General features: G+C 38.4%; 1 protein-coding gene across 3 annotated transcripts in view; it reads right to left on the minus strand.

Annotated features, from left to right (window-relative positions):
• Positions 1 to 21,991, minus strand: part of IFT74 (intraflagellar transport 74) — a 99,440-nt gene that overhangs the window by 24,359 nt on the left and 53,090 nt on the right. For all 3 annotated transcript variants that reach the window (XM_065907882.1, XM_065907881.1, XM_065907883.1), the window contains 2 exons: positions 17,810 to 17,889; positions 616 to 669 (listed from right to left, as the gene is read on the minus strand). In XM_065907882.1, coding sequence (XP_065763954.1) covers positions 616 to 669; positions 17,810 to 17,889 — 134 coding nt within the window. The remainder of the gene's footprint in view (positions 1 to 615; positions 670 to 17,809; positions 17,890 to 21,991) is intronic.

Genomic DNA, 21,991 nt, shown 5'->3' on the forward strand with positions numbered 1-21,991 from the left:
AGACCCAGAGGGATGGGATGGGGAGGGAGGTGGGAGGGGGGATCGGGATGGGGAACACGTGTCAATCCATGACTGATTCATGTCAATGTATGGCAAAAATCACTACAACATTGTAAAGTAATTAGCCTCCAACTAATAAAAATAAATGGAAAAAAAAAAAGTGAATGAGAAGCCACAACAGAAGTTTCAGTTAGTGACAGAACCAAGAAACAAAATCAGAGATGAGGGCTAATATATAACGAGATACGTATTATGAAAAGTGTAAAAAGGGTGAAAGATATTAAAGGTAAAGCATGTAAAAGAGAACATCCAATGTTCAATCAACGAGTGCTCTATAGACTCTCTATACAGATATCAAGGTAAATATTAGCTTTAGAATCTATCCCTAACATACAGTCATACACATATATACACATGTACAAAATCTTTCTATAATTCTCTACCCATCCCTAACCTATGCTAGATATTTAGTAATACTTCAAGTCAAATGCTTTGAATGTACACACTTATGCACTTATTATTAGTCACTACATCTTCCCAAAGTGAGATCTCTGATTTAGTATAAATGAACAACTGAGAATATAACATTTTCACATCTATAAGATTATCACTTACTGTCCATATTTTCCTCCCTCTTTTTTAGCTCCTTGTACTTCTGATTCATTTCACCTATAAGCAATAAAAGAAAACAATATTAATTTTAAAAACTCCAGTTACAGTACTCAAAATTAGAAATATCTCTTAGGTTCTTAGTCACTGACAATGCCATTAGTCACTACATATTCAATGTTTAATATTAATGTTCAATTAGGTGAGATTCATTTAAATTGATTTTATTTTAAAAGTTATGTATGTATATGCTTGACTACTTGGTAAAAAAACAATCTCCTTACTGGAAAGAACTGAAAAGGTCTTCAAAGTTTCCCTATTTTAGTTCCAATTTCAACCCACATATGAACACACTGGTGATGGGGAATATATGCTCCTAGGAAAGTTCATTTCATCTCTGAATAGCTCACAACAGCAAACAAAATAGCAGGGTTAGATTCCTCACAGAACTTAAAGTCTAAAGATTTAACAATTAAAATGTACTAAGTGCTACTAGATGAAAGTAAAGGATATAACAGCAGTACACAGCAAAGACAATCTAGTTTGGAGATTCAGGAAATTTTTCTCTAAAGAAGTAGTATTTAACATGTGTGCATTATAAAGAAAGGATGAATATAGGAGTTACTGGGTCAAAATATAGAAGAAGTTCAAAATGAAAGCATTATAAGTACTGAAATTTGAAAGTGAGGATGAATATGGTAGCACAAAGAACTGAAAGAGAATATGAAGGGAAAAAGTGGTCCAAAGATGAGGTAGGAGCAGGTGGGATGAACTGCGAGTGCAGCATTGACATACATATACACCACCAAGCGTAAAACAGATATCCAGCGGGAAACTGCTGCACGGTACCGGAGAGCTCAGCTCGGTGCTCTGTGATGACCAAGAGGGGTGGGACGGGGGAGGTGAGAGGGAGCCCCAAGAGGGAGGGGACGCATGTATACTTATAGCTGGTTCACACTGCTGTACGGGAGAAACTAACACAACATTGTAAAGCAATTATACTCCCATTTAAAACAAAAGATGAGGTAGGTTATGAGAGACCTTATATGGCATATGTTACAAAAGTTTGGATTTTCTCCTAAGGACACTGGTAAGATTACTGAAGAATTTTAAGCAGAGGAATAAAATTATCAATTTGCATTTCTAAAAAATATTTCTGATCAGGAGAATAAAAGAGAAGATTGGAGACAATAAGATCAGTTAGGAGGTTGTCACAATGATCTAGTTAACAGATGAAGACTGACTGGTGGCAATTAGGATGTAAGGTAGAGACTTTTTTTTTTTTTTTGAGACATTTAAGAGCTAGAGTGAATTGATTGTGATGAGGGTTGGAGATGGAGAACTCAGGTATGACTCCCAGGTTTCTGTCTTAGGCAACAGAGGACATTGTCGTATTAGTTACTGAAAGAAAGAAAAAAGTAAATTGAGGAAGAAGTTGCTTGAAGTAATTCTAGACAAGTTGCATTTAATATATGTGAAAGACATGATTAAAAGGGCAAAAATCCAAGGCCCAAACACAAGGATGAAATCTGACACTTTATAGCTGCATAAAGGGATCATTAGTAAAACTAGATCATGATTATTTTAGAAAAACAGGATTTTTAGTATAACAAAAATTGAGATTTGGAGGCCCAGGGCTATTTTCCTCAACTGGTGAGATGGCTGCAGTTCTGTGCTCCCAGGATCCCAGGTAGAGAAAATAGAATAAATTTGTGCTTGCTCCAATCTTTAGTTTCTTCATTAAAGTCATTTGGTTCTTAGCATCCCGGAGAAGCTAAGGAAGTTTACTAAGACGATGCCCAGCAAAGATGGAGAGAATAAGAGATTTCTAAGGGGGCTTCTGGTAAGAAGCTGACATTTAGAATGACTTTCAGAAGAAGGATTCAAAGAGAATGGGGGAGTCAACAGTTAAAATGTTCAGAGGTTAAAAACCCACTGGTCAGCCTGTGTTCTATATAGCCTCCTATTAAATATACAGTTTTGCCAGGTGCCAACTAAAACAGCAATAACGCTAGGGAGTGAAGTAGATAGAGTAGAACCCCTAATTACATGGCAGCTATGGATTTCCACTTGTATACTTGCTTGGGTAGGAAGTGGATTACCAGTATATAAAGGTGATGATGAAGTCAGAGACCCAAGTCAGCAGACAGCTTTTCTGCTTCCAGGTCTGAAAACACTTTCCCTAAATTTGTTAAGGATAGCCCTTACACAGAAAAAAAAAAAACTTGTCAAGGCCCCCACAACAGTGTGTGTGTGTGTGTGTGTGTGTGTGTGTGTGTGTGTGTGTGTGTCTTGTTAGTCACTCGGTTGTGTCTGAGTCTTTGTGACCCCATGGACTGTAGCCTGCCAGGCTCCTCTGCCCAGGAATTCTCCAGGCAAGAATACTAGAGTAGAGTAGGTAGGTAGCTATTCCCTTCTCCAGGGGATCTTCCTGACCCAGGGATTGAACCAGGTCTCCTGCATTGCAGGCAGATTCTTTGCCATCTTAGCTAGCACTGAAGCCCATAACAGTACTCGTAGTAAAAAGCTGAAAGCAACTGAATAAGGATAGGAAACACCCAGAGGTCATGAATTGCCAGCCGGGGAATACTCAGAACCAATGGGAAACATTTGGTTCAATCTGACTAAGGCTTTGGACGCATTAACGTTGGTGAACTACTCCTCAGTTCAGCAGTGGTCTCAGCATACTGACGCAGCATGATTAGTTTCATAAGGGGAAGAGGAGTGATCTTTTTTTTTAACTTTTAATAATAAAGTTTGCATATGATTTAACTTTTTAAAAAGTACATTGTAGATGGATTAAAATTAGTCTTAAAATGATGTTACCATTCAGTTATTTGTAACATTAGTTTCTGGACAAGAAACACACAGAGAACATGAACTTATTATAGCATACATGATCTGGAATATCCTCACAGCAAGCTGATATGCACGCATGTTAAATAACATGTGCAAAGTAGCAGAAAAGTTAGTATCAGCTAAACTGGTCATGGCCTAGGTTTCTAAGAAAGTCCTAGTGCTTGTGTGGCTGTGTGAGAAGTTGTCCTCTTGGGAGATTGGTCAGGCATTAAGGGATTAGAAAAGAAGGCCTGCATCACCGGCTTCACAGGAATTTAATGAACACTTTATCTTTCCTCTTCTAAACTTAAGAGAATTTTCTACACAAGATGTTTTCAGTTCTTCATCTTGCTATTAGACCTCAAGACACATAATCAGCCTTATCCTCCTGCCACTTATATGAAATTGTTCACAGAAAGATGATGATTCCTCAATTATCAAATCTAACGGGCAGTTTTGAGTTATTTTACTCTTCAATATCCGATACTACTGATACATCTTCCTTCTTCCAATTCTTTCCCCCTTATGTTTTGCTGCTTGCAGAGGCGGCTTTTCTGGTTTTTCTTTCAGATCTTTCCTTCTCTGTCTCTCTTCACAGATTTCCCTTTCTTCATTTAAATTCCAGATTCTTCTCTTAGTTGACTTCTAATGTTACGTTCTTTCCTTTTCTCCTTTGCCTTTCGCTTAAGAAGAGAAGTAACAGACAAAGGAGAAAAGGAAAGATATACCCATTTGAATGCAGACTTCTAAAGAATCGCAAGGAGAGCCAAGAAAGTCTTCCTCAGTGATTGATGAAAAGAAATAGAGGAAAATAATAGAATGGGAAAGACTAGAAATCTCTTCAAGAAAATTAGATACCAAGGGAACATTTCATGCAAAGATGGGCACAATAAAGGACAGAAATGGTATGGACCTAACAGAAGCAGAAGATATTAAGAAGAGGTGGTAAGAATACACAGAAGAACTACATAAAAAAGATCTTCATGACCCAGATAATCACGATGGTGTGATCACTCACCTAGAGCCAGACATCCTGGAATGTGAAGTCAAATGGGCCTTAGAAAGCATCACTATGAACAAAGCTAGTGGAGGTGATGGGGTTCCAGTTGAGCTATTTCAAATCCTAAAAGATGATGCTGTGAAAGTGCTGCATTCAGTATGCCAGCAAATTTGGAAAAGTCAGCAGTGGCCACAGGACTGGAAAAGGTCAGTTTTCATTCCAGTCCCAAAGAAAGGCAATGCCAAAGAATGCTCAAAGTACCGCAAAGTTCCCCTCATCTCACACACCAGCAAAGTAATACTCAAAATTCTCCAAGCCAAGCTTCAACAATATGTGAACCATGAACTTCCAGATGTTCAAGCTGGTTTTAGAAAAGGCAGAGGAACCAGAGATCAAATGGCCAACATCCGTTGGATTGTCAAAAAAGCAAGAGAGTTCCAGAAAAACATCTATTTCTGCTTTATTGACAGTGCCAAAGCCTTTGACTGTGTGGTTCACAACAAACTGTGCAAAATTCTTCAAGAGACGGGACTACCAGACCACCTGACCTGCCTCCTGAGAAATCTGTATGCAGGTCAAAAAGCAACAGTTAGAACTGGTCATGGAACAACAGACTGGTTCCAAATTGGGAAAGGAGTACATCAAAGCTATATATTGTCACCCTACTTATTTAACTTATATGCAGAGTACATCATGAGAAATGCTGGACTGGATGAAGCACAAGTTGGAATCAAGATTGCCGGGAAAAATATCCGTAATCTTAGACAAGCAAATGACACCACTGTTATGGCAGAAAGTGAAGAAGAACTAAAGAGCCTCTTGAGGAAAGTGAAAGATGAGAATGAAAAAGTTGGCTCAAAGCTCAACATTCAGAAAACTAGGATCATGGCATCTGGTCCCATCACTTCATGGCAAATAGATGGAGAAACAGTGGAAACAGTGAGAGACTTTATTTTCTTGGGCTCCAGAATCACTGCAGATGGTGACTACAGCCGTGAAATTAAAAGACGCTTGTTCCTTCGAAGAAAAGTTATGACCAATCTCGACAGCATATTAAAAAGCAGAGATGTTACTTTATCAACAAAGGTCCATCTAGTCAAGGCTATTGTTTTTCTAGTAGTCATGTATGGATGTGAGAGTTGGACTATAATGAAAGCTAAGCACTGAAGAATTTAAGCTTTTGAACTGTGGTGTTGGAGAAGACTCTTGAGAGTCCCTTGGACAGCAAGGAGATCCAACCAGTACATCCTAAAGGAGATCAGTCCTGAATATTTAATGGATGGACTGACACTAAAGCTGAAACTCTAATACTTTGGCCACCTGATATGAAGAACTGACTCACTGGAAAAGACCCTGATGCTGGGAAAGATTTAGTGCAGGAGGAGAAGGGGAGGACAAGAGGATGAGATGGTTGGATGGCATCACTGACTCAATGGACAGGAGTTTGAGTAAACTCCGGGAGTTGGTGTTGGACAGGGAGGCCAGGCGTGTTACAGTCCATGGACATGACTGAGCAACTGAACTGAACTGGAGGCTACATTATATCCTCAGAAATCCTACTCATTCTTGTGGTTGAAGAACTCTTTAATTTGTCTTCTTCCTAATTTTCAGGTTGTTTTATCCAATTATTTATTAGATATATTCTTGTGGATACGTCTTAGGACATCCTAACACACAGCATGTATGCATGCATGCTAAGTCACTTCAGTCATTTCCAACTCTTTGCGACCCTATGGACTATAGCGCACCAGGCTCCTCTGTCAATGGGATTCTCTAGGCAAGAATACTGGAATGGGTTGCCATGCCCTTCTCCTCAGGATCTTTGCAATTCAGGGATTGAACCCATGTCTCCTGTGTTGGCAGGCAGATTCTTTACTCCTGAGCCATTCCATAGTTAAATGCATCAGTCTTTCCCCTCAAAGTCTGTACCCCTCTCTATTCCCTACTATGTTTGAAAGCCCTTCACCATCATCATCATGCAAGTCAGAAACCTGGGAGATTCCTACCTCCTACTCTCCTCAATCCCATGCTCCAAGTTACCAAAAGATGGAGCTAAAAGATATATCTGGTCAATGTCTCCGGCTATACAGCTGGTCAGCTGCATTAGATAAGACAGAACCCCTATATATCTTAGCAGATTCCCAAGTTTCATAAAACCTCCTCCCCCATATCATTGCAGCTAAAAAGAAAAGAGATCAGAGTCCTAGTGAACTCCTCTATTTTGTAATTTCTCAGTTGGTGGGTTAATATCTGAGCTTCTCATGAGAGGCAAAGTACAGACATGGGTAGTCCTAAAGTAGGGAAAAACACAGAGCTTGTTTTACCCCAGGAAAAAGGCATCTGACCTTAGATCTCCTATTACAGAAGAGAACAAGAGCACAGACGAGGGAAGCTAACTGGCTATCACACTGGAGGTGTAAAAAAAGCAGGCCAGCAAAACGGTCTAATGAAGAGACCAAAGGAGAGGGAAAGAACAAGCTCATAAAATGAGGGTTATTTCAGAGCTACTCTCAAGCTCTGAGTATTTGATGTGACCTTGGAGAAGGGTCTGATCACCATTTTCCAGAATACGTAGCTACCCCAATCTTCTCTCCAGTGTACTACAAAGCATGTGCTAGTGACTCCCTGGTCACAAGGCCCCCAAGTCAGCAGACTTACTAATTTTAGAGGAGAAAAAGCAGCAGAGAGCAAATAAAATTAATGCAGAAGGGCAAAAATTAACCCTGAAGGACTTTTGCTGGGAGGACTTTTTCCCTTCTAGCACTTGGAATCCTTCTGAGGCAAGCTAAACCTCCCAGTATTGTCGATATTCAGTACCATCAAGTGTTCCTCATTTAGCATGGTTTCAACCCCCTTATCATCTGTTTATTCTGCTCTTAGTGAATTCCAATCCTTTATTCCTTTTAAAGTATGATGCCAAGAAACAGGATTCCAAGCAGACTATCACTTCTCATAGTCTATATATTCATCTTTTGTTAATGCAAAAGGATTAGGATTCCAGCTGTTCTGGAGGCTGTATCACATGAATTCACATTGAGCTGTTATCTAAATCCCCTTTAACATTTTCACATATTTTAGTAAGCTACAGCACTTCCTTCTCCCCAACTCCTGCTTCAATTTTAATTAGTTTTATAGTCCTATTAAACTTCATCTTTTTATATCATCTCTCACCATTTTGTGTATCACTATAGCAGTAAGAAACTAATATATCAAATACTACTAAACTGGTAGGTTAAAATGAGTACATATAAGTTTGTTCTAAACTAACTTTTGGCCTCAGTTCAGTTCAGTTCAGTCACTCAGTTGTGTCCAACTCTTGGTGACCCCATGGACTGCAGCACGCCAGGCCTCCCTGTCCATCCCCAATTCCCGGAGTTTACTCAAACTCATGTCCATTGAGTCGGTGATGACATCCAACCATCTCATCCTCTGTCGTCCCTTCTACTCCCGCCTTTAATCTTTCCCAGCATCAGGGTCTTTTCAAATGAGTCAGTTCTTCGCATAAGGAGGCCAAAGTACTGGAGTTTCAGGTTCAGCATCAGTCCTTCCAATGAACATTCAGGACTGATTTCCTTTAGGATGGACTGGTTGGATCTCCTTGCTGTCCAAGGGACTCTCAAGAGTCTTCTCCAACACCACAGTTCAAAAGCTTCAATTGTTCAGCGTTCAGCTTTCATTATAGTCTGACTCTCACATCCATACATGACTACTGGAAAAACCATAGCCTTGTCTAGACATGCCTCTGTTGACAAAGTAACATCTCTTCTTTGTAACATGCTGTCTAGGTTGGTCATAACTTTTCTTCCAAGGAGTAAGAGTCTTTTAATTTCAAGGCTGCAGTCACCATCTACAGTGATTTTGGAGCCCCCCAAAATAATAAAGTCTGTCACTGTTTCCCCATCTATTTGCCATGAAGTGATGGGACCGGATGCCATGATCTTAGTTTTCTGAATGTTGAACTAAGTCAACTTTTTCACTCTCCTCTTTTACTTTCAAGCTTCACCCAATTTATCAATCATACATTCTCTACAAAATGTTTTAAATTTTGCCAAGAAAGTTTCTTTACAGCTATGCAGACAAAGCCTGGTAATTCTATCTGCTAGATGGCATTTAAAATATACAATAAAAATCCTCTAAATATGTAAAAGTTAAATTATTGTCTAAAGTCTTACCATTTCTAAAGAAAAGAGAAAGGACCATTTTAAAAAGTTTGTTTCAACAGAGTAATGTCAATAAAATCATATGGTCTAGTGAGTAATCCTTGGCATGTATACTAAAAACCATGTTAAGTTCTTAATTACTTCCTAAAGCAGTGGTTATCAAACCTTAGCATGCATCAGAATCATCAGGAAGGTTTGTTGAAACAAACTGCTAAACTATATTCTCAAGGTTTCATGTTTAGTAGTTTTGGGGTAGAATCCAAGAAGTTTCATTTCTAACAAGTTTCAGATGATGTTAATGTGCCTGGTCTGAAGATAACACCACTATACTAATGAATAATTTAACCAGTCTCCAAATTGAACACCAAGAAATGACTCATTCTTCACTGAATGTGTATTGAGAAACTAAAGAATAACAGCATAAAGATGTCATTTGAAATCTCAGATACCAGATGGTAAGCTGAAGATGTTATCCTGTATGTTCCAGAGAAAATACTAATGGGAAAATTCTTTCCAAATATGTTTTGAGAAAATCTCCATGACAGTTATTCAAGTTTCAGTTTATAACTTAATAGCATTAATACTAACAACCAATAACTAACATTTATGCACAATTTTAAAACTGCGTGCTATTCTGAGTCATACACATACACACTCACACACTGTTCATTTAATCCTCACAGTAACCCTAAGAGGAAGGTAGGTACTGTTATCATCTCCCTTTAAAGACGAGGAAACAAAGGTATAGAAGGTCAAATAGCACCACTAAGATCAGCCAGTAAAATAGAACAGCCCAGATTTGAATCCTGGCATTCTGGTTGTAGAACCTGTGCTCTAAAACAAAACTATTCTGTCTTCATAAATTCTATTATACATGACAAAATCATAGAATAAAAGCTTCTAACCTGGGCCTTGGAACTATGAGTAGGAAGAAGTAGCCTACAGACAAACCAAAGGGCTGTATTTTATGTTTTCACTATTCTTTTTTGGGGGCACTCACTTGACATTTAATGGTTGTTTTTCTTTACTGTTCTTGAAAGCGGTATATAAATCATGGAGTAAATTGAAATGAATTCATTTGAAATTTAAGACAGCAATCTTATGATCTTATAGCATTTTATTATGACACATATTTATCATATTAGAGCTGTTAGATATTTAGATGTCTGTGATATACTGTATCAATAACCACATGATAGTTCGTTTAATCAATCTCTGGGAAAATATCATACTCTCAAATTGAAGGAATAATTTGTAGTTAGTGACGATGTCCAAAAATCCTTCTTGGGGAGATACTGTGACTGTACTTTGTAAACTGCATTCCTTAAGCCCAGTCTGAGTATGTAGATGTCTAGAAAATTAGCCCCACCTTGTGGATCATCATAGTAATACAGATTCAGGCCTTGGAGAACATTGAATTGTCAGAGAACTATGTATTATCTTGACTGACAAAAACTAATAACTAGCACTGGTGAGGAAACACTTTTACACACTACTGGTGGTTGTATTAAATGGTACAACCTTTTCTGGAAAGAAAATTTGAAAAATAGTAAAAACTGTATACATAAATAACATTCTATTCAAAATTTCACTTCTAGAAATTTAGCCTACAGAAATAAACAAATTAACAAAAATATATGTATCAAGAGGAAATTTTCAAGGTTATTTACTGCAGCATTATTCTTGGTAGTGAAAAATTAGAAACAACTTAATGTCAATCAATGTAGGGGCTTCCTTGAAGGCTCAGTAGTAAAGAATCCTCCTGCCAGTGCTGGAGACCTGGGTTCAATCCCTAAGTTGGGAAGATTGCCTGGAGAAGGAAATGGCAACCCATTCTAGTACTCTTGCTTGGAAAATCCCAGGGACAGAGGAGCCTGGCGGGCCACAGACCATGGGGTTGCAAAGAGCTGGACACGACTTGGCAACTAAACAACAACAACAAATGTCAATGTGGATACAGCTAATGATATTTAACAACCATATCAACATGATCACAGCTAACAGTTTTTGTAAGTACAAAGTTAAAAGACTCAAGCTGAGAACAACTTTATAGTATCACTTAATTAAATACGTAAAATATATACATACAACTATATATATGTGTGCTGTGTATAGAAAAAAAGTCTAAAAGGCTATGCTATAAACAATGACTACCTCTGAAGTACGAGTGTGAGGAGAAAAGCAATGAAGGATGAGTATGAAGAGAAAGGAGATGGCTTTTTACTTTATACACTTTGGTACTGCTTAAATTTTCCCCATGATAATATATACCAGATTTGTATTTAAAAAGTATACAATTAAAAAATAAGTTATTTGGAGTCTTTAAAATAACTTGAACTAGTTTAAGGAAAATTTTTAAAAAGCAGGAATGGGTATCTTTGTAGATGCTGGTTGATAATTGCACAATTAATGAAAACACATGAGAATGGTCTTTTGAGGCAAAACATACACACCCACAAACCAGTAAAATGAAGAACATTCAAGATGATTAAAATGCATTAAAAATTCTGGATAAATTTATAACTTGTGATTTTTTTTATAAAGGTTGAATGTGCATATCTAACCCCTTGCCCCACCCCACCCCCAAACTCCTATAAAATGACAGTAAAAAGAATTTTTAAAGGTCAAACTTGTGGCAATGAAGAATATAGGAAAGGAAACAATAATAATAAAGATCCCCTGGAGGGGGGCATGGCAACCCACTCCAGTATTCTTGCCTGGAAAAATCCCATGGATAGAGTAGCCTGGCGGGCTACATACAGTCCATAGGGTCTCAAACAGTCAGGCAATGTAACTTTAAGCAAATTATAACTTTAAGGACTTAAAAATGCCTAAAATGATGAATTTAAAGAAGCTGTAGGATTACAGGACCACCATTAATACCTAGCAGAGAACATAACTATACCTAAACCAATATAAAAAGATGCCTTTATATTTAGAATGAATTATGCAAACCTTTAAAAAGTTTATTTGAAAATCAAAAGGTTGGAGGAGTACTAACAAAGTCAGACATGAACAAACACATTTATGGTTTAAATGCTATCTTAACCAGAACCCCTACAAGGCAAAAGGTAGCCACGCTGGATTATATACAGATGCCATACATGGAAGAAACTGGGGAATATCTAAGAAATTAATAAAATGGGTCAGAAGGAATGAAGCTGGGGCAGAGATAAGTATGGACCAGAGAGTCAACCTGATAATCCTCCACATCTTTAGGAGCAGATTATCCACAGTCTTGAGCCAAGGGACTCCTGAGAATGCACACATAGAATCCACCTCTTTACTGGAAAAATAAAGAATCCACCTCTTTTTGAAAATCATAAACTGCGAAGGTAGGAATCCTCTAGAAGGTAATAAAACTGCTGCTAATTAATCAAGCTCTCTCTGCGTATAAGAGTGTATTTGTATATCTTCAGAACTAGAGGGCCAGACTTCCCTGGTGGTCCAGTGGTTAAGAATCTACCTGCCCAAAAAAAAAAAAAAAAAAAAGAATCTACCTGCCAACACAGGGGACATAGGTTCGATCCCTGATCTGGGAAGATGCCATATGCTGCAGAGCAACTGAGCCTGTGCATCACAGCTACATAAACTCTCACACCCAGAGCCCACACCCTACAAAAAGAGAAGCCACCACAAGGAGAAGGCCCCATGCCACAACTAGAGCGTAGCCCCACTCGCTGCAATTACAGAGAGCCCACACACAGTAATTAAGACCCAGTGCAGAAGGAAAAAAAGATTAACTTCTTAAAAAAGAACTGCAGGGCCCAAAGAAGTGACTAGAGGCCAATTATCACCTTTAATTGACTCTACAAATCTTTCCTTTCTAAAATACAGGACTGAAAATTCCCTCCTGGTCCAGTGGTTAGGACTCTGTGCTCTCACTGTTGCGGGCTGGGATTCAATCCTTGGTTGAGGAACTCAAATCCTACAATCTGCAAGGTGTGGCAAAAAATTAACAATAATTTTAAAATATTTAAATAAAATAAGGACTGTTTGATTCATTCCACAAAGATTTATGGAACGCTTATTTTCCCAGGCACTGTGTTGATGAAAGAGGAAACAAGACGCAGTCTCTGTCCTGGAGGACACACAGCCTAAGAGAAAGACAAATATCTAAGTAGAAAGTGCTGGTCATACGGTCAATGCGTTTATGCCATGTGCTCTGATAACAGAGGGGGCCATTCACTCAGCCCAGCCCAGAAGCAGGTCAGGGAGGGACGTCAGGGTTAATTACACTGGACATGAAAGGATACCTGAGCTAGATCTTAAAAGATGAGAAATTAGGGAGATAAATAACAGGGAAAAGAACATTCAAGATAAGGGAACAAATAACAGGAACAAAGGATTGAACGTGAAACAATACTTTGATATATGGTAAAGGGGGTGAGGTGTGAGGTACCACTGGTTTAATAGATTATTATTATTATTATTACTAGAATGTAAGCATACAGATGACGAGGGATAGAAAAGGAGATTGACAATGTACAGGCCAGATTACGGAAGAACTAGAATGCCATACAAAGATTCTTAAATTTTATCTTGTAGGTCATTGAGAATCACTGTTCAGTAGGAGAATGACAGAAAATCACATTTCACAAAGTCAGTCTGGCATACTGTGGTGGATGAATCTGAGAGGGAGCTAGAATGGAGGTGGGAAGACCAGTTAGTAGACTATCGCAGTAGTTCAGGCAAGAAACAATGAGATCCTTAACTAACAAAAATCCCTATGCTATTCACAATATTCAAGGATGATCACAAGGTAGTAGAAGAACAGAAAACTAATCCATTGATAAATATATATATATATATATATATATATACACACACACACACACACACACATATATATATGTGAACACATAATACTTATATATTACATATATTCTTATATTTACATATATAAATATGGGCTTCCCAAGTGACACAGTGGTAAAGAGTTCATCTGCCAATTCAGGAGACACCAGAAACATAGGTTTGATCCCTCGGTCGGGAAGATCTCCTTAGTAGGAAATGGCAACCAACTTCAGTATTCTTGCCTGGAAAATTCTATGGAAAGAGAAGACTGGCCGACTATAGTCCATGGGTTCACAAAGAGTCAGACATGACTGAGCAACTGAGCATGCACACACACACAGAGACACACGTGTGTGTGTGTGTGTGTGTGTGTGTGTATAAAATAAAAAAGCATATGTATATATACTTTTTTGCTACTTTTTTTTGCTACTATTACATTATAGATTGCATCTTTCTACATTAATCAAAAAGGACAGAGAATCCCTTGGTGGCCTAGTGGTTACGGCTCTGTGCTTCCACTGCAAGGGAGACAGGTTCGATCCCTGATTGAGGAACTGGATACTGTAACCCACACAGCATGGCAAGAAAGGACAAAGAATTTTTGAAAAACAATGTTCGAAAACTAAAAGGAGAAAAGAAGCTACAATTCAAAGCATTCTATTTATTTTAGAACTGGGATTCCCTGATGGCTCACATGGTATAAGAGTCTGCCTGCAATGCGGGAGACCTGGTTCAATCCCTGGGTTGGGAAGATCCCCTGGAGAAGAACAGAGGAACTTTTACAACTAGCAATTAATAAATTTAAATTTAGAAGGTGGAATATTATTTAAAATGTATCCTATAAAGTATCTGGAATCAAGAACATTATCAATTTCTCAGAAATCTGCAATACTAGATCTATATAAATTAAAAGCAATAAAATAATTTAATAAAGAAAATAACATGACCTTAGTGAACCTACCTTGCCATGTGTACCATTTAATATTCATAAATCTTAGTGAGGTAGGACCATTATATTTATTTTGCAAATGAGAGAATTAAAGCTCAGATAAGTTTACTTTCCTAATAATCAGGGCTTAAAGTTTGTCTGTTTTTAGAGATCTCATTGACATGTAGCCACATATAAATAAGACTGTAAGCATTTCACAAGAATATTTTCATTTCACAAATATGGCACTTCATATCAGAAAGCCAAGATTAGGTTTGGGCAATAAAACTAAGACTTTGGGGTCAAAGACAACTTGGTATATATCTAGACTCTACCCGTTATTAGTTGTGAGAATATGAGGAACTTCTCTGAGCTTCAACAAGTATAAAAGAGGTTAACGAGGCTTCAAAGAGTTTCTGTAAAGATCACAAAGTAACCAGTCCAGGTAAGTAATCAACAGTCGCTAACACTATTACTCATAAGTCAAGAAAAAGTATAAATAAAATAGACTGCATTAAAATTGAAATAAAATATTTAGGAAAAGTACCCCCGTTCCCCCTGCTATAAATGTTTCTTCAGCCATTACTGTTGTTGTAAAGTCGCTAAGTCCTGGCCGACTCTGAGACTCCATGAACTGCAGCATGGCAGGAGGAGGAGTTTGCTCAGATTCATGTTCATTGAGTCAGTGATGCTATCTAACCGTCTCAAGCTTTGCTCCTCCAAAGGATGAAGGAACATCCTTGCATCCCCTCTTTCCCCTCTTACTTTCTCAGCATCAAGGTCTTTTCTGCTCTTTGCATCAGGTGGCCAAAGTATTAGAGTTTCAGCTTTAACATCAGTTCTTCCAGTGAATATCCAGGGTTGATTTCCTTTAGGATTGACTAAATCAATCAGTGCAAGGAGTCCCTTGGACTCCTTGTAGTCCAAGGGACTCTCAACCATCTTCTCCAGCACCACAATTCAAAAGCATCAATTCCTTGGTGCTAACCCTTCTTTACAGTCCAACTTTCATGTCCATACATGACTACTGGAAAAGCCACAGCTTTGATTATATGGACCTTTGTCGGAAAAGTGATGTCTCTGTTTTTTAATATGCTGTCTGGGTTTGTCACAGCTTTCCTTCAAAGGAGCAAGCATCTTTAAATTTCATGGCTGCAGTCACCATCTGCAGTTGATTCTAGAGCCCAAGAAAAGAAAATCTGCTACTGCTTCCACTTTTTACCCTTTTATTTGGGACTCAATGCCAAAGATCTTCATTTTTTGAATGTTGAGTTTCAAGCCAGCTTTTTCACTCTTCTCTTTCAAGCCTTTCATCAAGGGGCTCTTTAGTTCTTCATTTTCCGCCATTAGAGTGGTATCATTTGTATATCTGAGATTGTTGATATTTCTTCTAGCAATCTTTATTCCAGCTTGTGATTCATTCAGTGTGGCATTTTGCATGATGCACTCTGCATATGAGTTAAATAAGCAGGGTGATAATATACAGTCTTGACATACTCCTTTCTCAATTTTGAATCAATCTGTTGTTCCATGTCTGGTTCTAACTGTGCTTCTTGACCCATAAACAGGTTTCTCAGGAGACAGATAAGGTGGTCTGGTACTCCCATCTCTTGAAGAATTTTCCACAATTTGTTGTGATCCACACAGTCAAAGGTTTTAGCATAGTCAATAAAGCAGAAGTAGATGTTTTTCTGGAATTCCCTTGCTTTCTCTATGATCCAATGGATGTTGGCCATTTGATCTCTGGTTCCTCTGCTTTTTCTAAACCCAGCTTAGAACATCTGGAAGCTCAGTTCATGTACTGCTGAGGTCTACCTTGAAGATTTGAGCATAACCTTGCTAGCATGTGAAATGAGCACAAAATGTGAAAGTGAAGTCATTCAGTCGTGTCTGACTTTTTGCGACTCCATGGACTATACAGCCCATGGAATTCTCCGGACCAGAAATCTGGAGTGGGCAGCCCTCCCCTTCTCCAGGGGATCTTTTCAACCCAGGTCTCCCACACTGCAGGCAGATTCTTTACCAGCTGAGGCACAAGGGAAGCCCAAGAATACAGGAGTGGGTAGCCTATCCCTTCTCCAGCGGATCTTCCCAGCCCAGGAATCCAACCGGCGTCTCCTGCACTGCAAGCGGATTCTTTACCAACTGAGCGATCACAGAAGTCCCAACTGTATGCTTAGTTGTACAGTTTAAGGTTCTTTGGCACTGCCCTTCTTTGGGACTGGAATAAAAACTGACCTTTTCCAGTCCTGTGGCCACTTCTGAGTTTTCCAAATTTGCTGACATATTTAGTGCAGCACGTTAACAGTAATGGGCTTCCCTTGTGGCTCAGCTGGTAAAGAATCTGCCTGCAATGCGGGAGACCTGGGTTTGATCCCTGGGTTGGGAAGATACCCTGGAGAAGGGAAAGGCTACCCACTCCAGTATTCTGGCCTGGAGCATTCCGTGGACTGTGTGGTCCATGGGGTTGCAAAGAGTCAGACATGACTGAGCGACTTTCACTTTCATTTGAACAGTAACATCTTTTAGGATTTTAAATAGCTCAGCTGGAATTCCATCACTTCCAGTAACTTTGTTAATAGTAATGCTTTTGAAGGCCCATTTGACTTCACACTCCAGGATGTCCAGTTCTAGGTGAGTAACCACATCATCATGTTTATCCAGGTCATTAAGATCTTTTTTGTACAGTTGTTCTGTGTATTTTTGCCACTTCTTCTTAATCTCTTCTGCTCTACTAGGTATATTATTTACAATACCATACCTAACTCTTAAGAATATATAGTCAAGTGTTGATAATCCAATTAACATATTAATTGGTTTGCAGTTAATATGTGATTAAAGTGCCATAGCAACCCACATTCCCCCTTTATTAGAGAGAAGTTGGTTAGAAATCTGTAATGCCCAAAGTCTTCCCCCAAACACACACACACTGTAGCTCCCAAATTCGTACCACTGCATTTCCACCCCAAGAGCTCTGGTTCTTGCCTTGGCTCTTCGAAGGCCACTGCCAGGGAAAGGTGACAGAACTGGAATAATCAGTATTTGCCACCTCATTACTGGGCCCTCTGGGGAATAACTGCCTGTACCTTTTGTGACATTTATGACTTGATCCTCACTCCCCCACAACTCTACCACATAGCCCATGTTGAAGAAGTATAACTTAGAATCTGTGAGCAACTTTAACCCATTTTACTTGATTAAAAAAAAAAAAAAAAACTTCTTGGCAAAACAAAATAAATTCTTGTTATTATACAACCATTTGAATTACATAAACCTTTTAGCTGGCTTTAATTCAATACTAACTATATTTATTATTGTAGTAGTTAAGCATTTTAGCAGTTAAACTTAGTGGTATCACAAAGAATTAAATAATAAACCCTAGACAAAGAGTCCCTGAGACCCTAGTACTATATAAATACTGCTATGTATCTATTTTTTAGTCTATTATTATATATCATAAAAATATAAAAAAATTACCTTGGTGTTCTTCTAAATCCATGTCAAGTTGTCTAATTTCTTCGCTAAATTGATTTACTTTTTCTTTTATATCTGCTAACCTGTTGAAAATATTATTTAATTAATCTATGGCAGATAATTTTGCTATTCAATAAAAACATTTAGTGATGATGTTACAAAATCTTTAATTTTTTCTAATCTGCAGAAATAATATTGATAAAAATATGCTTTATTCTGAGGACGATACTATAAATTTTGAGAGAAAAATATTTTTTCATGATTCATCTTTAGAGTGCAAGTGTATTCTGAGAACGTCAGCTTGCCTGACTTCAACAGCAGGCACTTCCCCAAAGTTCTTTTGAATTTTACTTGTGATACTAAGAAAATAAAAAATCTTTAGCAACCTTCTTTATGTAGGTTTGTATAAACTAAACTAAGTCAGCAAGTTTGTCTTAAAAGTTGTAAAATAACAGAAAATTTACCATTGAGAGCAGATTATATGGGTTAAAATTTTCACAAAAGCAGTTGTACTTATTACAAAACTATAGGAATCATTAGAAAAAAAAATAAGATCATAGCATCTGCTCCCATCACTTCATGACAAATAGAAGGGGAAAAAATGGAAGCACTGTCAGATTTTCTTTCCCTGGGCTCCAAAATCACTGCAGATGGTGACTGCAGCCATGGAATTTAAAGACGTTTACTCCTTGGAAGGAAAGCTGTGACAAACCTAGACAGCGCATTAAAAAGCAGAGATGTCACTTTGCTGACAAAGGTCTGTATAGTCAAAGCTATGATTTTTCCAGTAGTCATGTACAAATGTGAGTTGAACCATGGACCATAAAAAAGGTTGAGCACCAAAGAACTGATGTTTTTGAATTGTGGTGCCAGAGAAGACTCTTGGGAGTCCCCTGAACTGCAAGGAGATTCAACCAGTCAACCCTAAGGGAAATCAATCCTGAATATTCTTTGAAAGAACTTATGTGGAACCTAAAACTCCAGTACTCCGGCCGCCTGACATGAAGAGCAGACTCAATGGGAAAGGCTCTCATACTGAGAAAGACTGAAGGCATATGGAGAAAAGAGGAAACAGAGTATGAGATGGTTACATAGAATCACCGACTCAATAGACATGAATTTGAGCAAACTCCAGGAGATAATGAAGGACAGAGAGGCTGGCATGCTACAGCCCATGGGGCTGCAAAGAGTTGGACATCATTAGTGACTGAACAATAACAACAGTAGTAATCAAGACAGTATGGTGCTGGAATAAGGAAAGACATATATAGCCATGGAATACAATTGTTTTGAGTCTAGAAAAAGGACTATATCTATATACATTGATTTTTGACAAAGGTGCCAAAACAGTTTAACAGAGAAAGAACATTAAACAACATTTGTTGAAAGAATATTTCAACAAATGGTACTGGGACAGCTGGAAATGCATAAGGAATAGAATACAATTGGACTCCTACCTCATACCATTCACACAAGTTAATGAATCACAGATCTAAACATAAGAACTGCACTATAAAACAGTTAAATAAAAATAAAACATAAGCATAAGTCTTTGTGAACTTGAATTAGGCAATGGTTTCTTAGATATGACACCAAAAGCACAAGCAGAAAAAGAAAACAACAAACCAGATACCATCAAAATTTAAAACTTCTGTGTTTCAACGAACACCATAATGTAAGTAAAAAGAAAATCCACATAATGGAAGAAAAATTCTGCAAGTCATTGATCTGATGAGAGAGTCTACTTAGAATATATAAAGAACTCTTACAATTCACTAATAAGACAATAAATGGACTCCTTTGACAGTCCAGTGGTTAAGACTGCACTTCCAATGGAAGGGACTCCAGTTCAATCCTTGGTCAGGGAACTAATATCCCACATGGCACAGTCAAAAATAAATTAATAACCCAATTTAAAATTGGGAGAACTTCCCTGGTGGCCCAGTGGTTAAGAATTTACCTGTCAATGTTGGGGACATGGGTTCAATCCCCAGTATGGGAACTAAGATCCCAATGCCATGGGGCAACTAAGTCCATGAGCCACAACTACTGAGCTTCCACACCCTAGAGACTGTGCTCCACAGCAAGAGAAGTCACTGTAAGGCTAAGCCCATGCACTGCCCCTACAGAGTAGCTCCCGCTCTCCACAACTAGAGAAAGTCAGCATACAGCAACAAAGGGCCCATGTGCTGTAAGAAAGACCCAACGCAGTCAAAACACAAATAAAATTTATAAAACTGAATGGAAAAAAAATGGGCAAAGAATGTGAACAGATATTTTTCCAAAGAATATATACATATGACATTATTTGTGCATGAAAAAAGGTTCAATATCATTCATCATCAGGAAAATGCAAATCAATGAGATACCACTTCACACACACTATAATGGCTATAATAAAAAAGAAAAGGTAATAACAAGTGTTGATGAAGTCATGGAGAAACTGGAATACTTAGTCACTGATGGTGAAAATGAAAAATGGTTTAGCAGCATTGGAAAATAGTCTGGCACTTCCCCAAAAAGTTAAATATAGAGTTATTGTATGAATCAGCACTCCTAGGTAAATACCACTCTTGGTAAATACACAAGAGAAGCAAAAATATATGTCCACACAAAAATTTATAAATGAATGTTCATACCAGCATGATCCATCATAGGCAAAAGACAGAAACAATCCAAATGTCTATCAATTAATGAATGGATAAATAAATATGGTATATCCATGCAATGGGATATTATTTGGTAATAAAAAGAAATGAAATAATGATACATATTATAACATAGATGAACCTTGGAAATATTCAGTTCAGTCACTCAGTCGTGTCCGATTCGTCACAACCCCATGGACTGCAACACGCCAGGCCTCCCTGTCCATCACCAACTCCTGGAGTTTACTCAAATTCATGTCCATTGAGTCAGTGATGCCATTCAGCCATCTCATCCTCTGTCATCCCCTTCTCCTCCCACCCTCAATCTTTCTCAGCATCAGGGTCTTTTCAAATGAGTCAGTTCTTCACATAAGGTGGCCAAAATATTGGGAGTTTCAGCTTCAGCATCAGTCCTTCCAATGAGTATTCAGGACTGATTTCCTTTAAGATGGATGGTTGGATATCCCTGCTGTCCAAGGGACTCTCAAGAGTCTTCTCCACCCCACTGTTCAAAAGCAACAATTCTTTGGTGCTCAGCTTTCTTTATAATCCAACTCTCACATCCATACCTGACTACTGGAAAAACCATAGCTTTGACTAGACAGACCTCTGTTGGCAAAGTAATGTCTCTGCTTTTAAATATGCTGTCTAGGTTAGTTATAGGGCTTCCCTGGTGGCTAAGAGGGTAAAGCGTCTGCCTGTAATGTGGGAGACCTGGGTTCGATCCTTGGGTCAGGAAGATCCCCTGGAGAAGCAAATGGCAACCCACTCCAGTATTCTTTCCTGGAGAATCCATGGACAGAGGAGCTGGTAGGCTATAGTCCATGGGGTCGCAGAGTCAGACACGACTGAGCAACGTCACTTTCTTTCTTTTTCTTCCTTTCTAGGTTGGTTGTAACTTTTCTTCCAAGGAGCTAGTGTCTTTTAATTTCATGGCTGCAATCACCATCTGCAGTGATTTTGGAGCCCAAAAAAATGAAGTCTGACACTGTTTCCACTGTTTCCCCATCTATTTCCCATGAAGTGATGGGACCAGATGCCATGATCTTAGTTTCTGAATGATGAGCTTTAAGCCAACTTTTTCACTCTCCTCTTTCACTTTCATCAAGAGACTTTTTAGTTCCTCTTCACTTTCTGCCATAAGGGTGGTGTCATTTGCATATCTGAGATTATGGATATTTCTCCTGGCAATCTTGATTCCAGCTTGTGCTTCATCCTGTCCAGCATTTCTCATGATGTACTCTGCATATAAGTTAAATTTAGCAAGGTGACAATATACAGCCCTGATATACTCCTTTCCTGATTTGGAACCAGTCTGTTGTTCCATGTTCAGTTCTAACTGTTGCTTCCTGACCTGCATACAGGTTTCTCAAGAGGCAGGTCAGGTGGTCTGGTATTCCCATCTCTTTCAGAATTTTCCACAGTTTGTTGTGAACCACACAGTCAAAGGCTTTGGCACTGTCAATAAAGCAGAAATAGATGTTTTTCTGGAACTCTCTTGCTTTTTTGATGATCCAACGGATGTTGGCCATTTGGT

This window comes from Muntiacus reevesi, chromosome 17 (genome assembly GCF_963930625.1).
Source record: "Muntiacus reevesi chromosome 17, mMunRee1.1, whole genome shotgun sequence".
Lineage (NCBI taxonomy): Eukaryota > Metazoa > Chordata > Mammalia > Artiodactyla > Cervidae > Muntiacus > Muntiacus reevesi.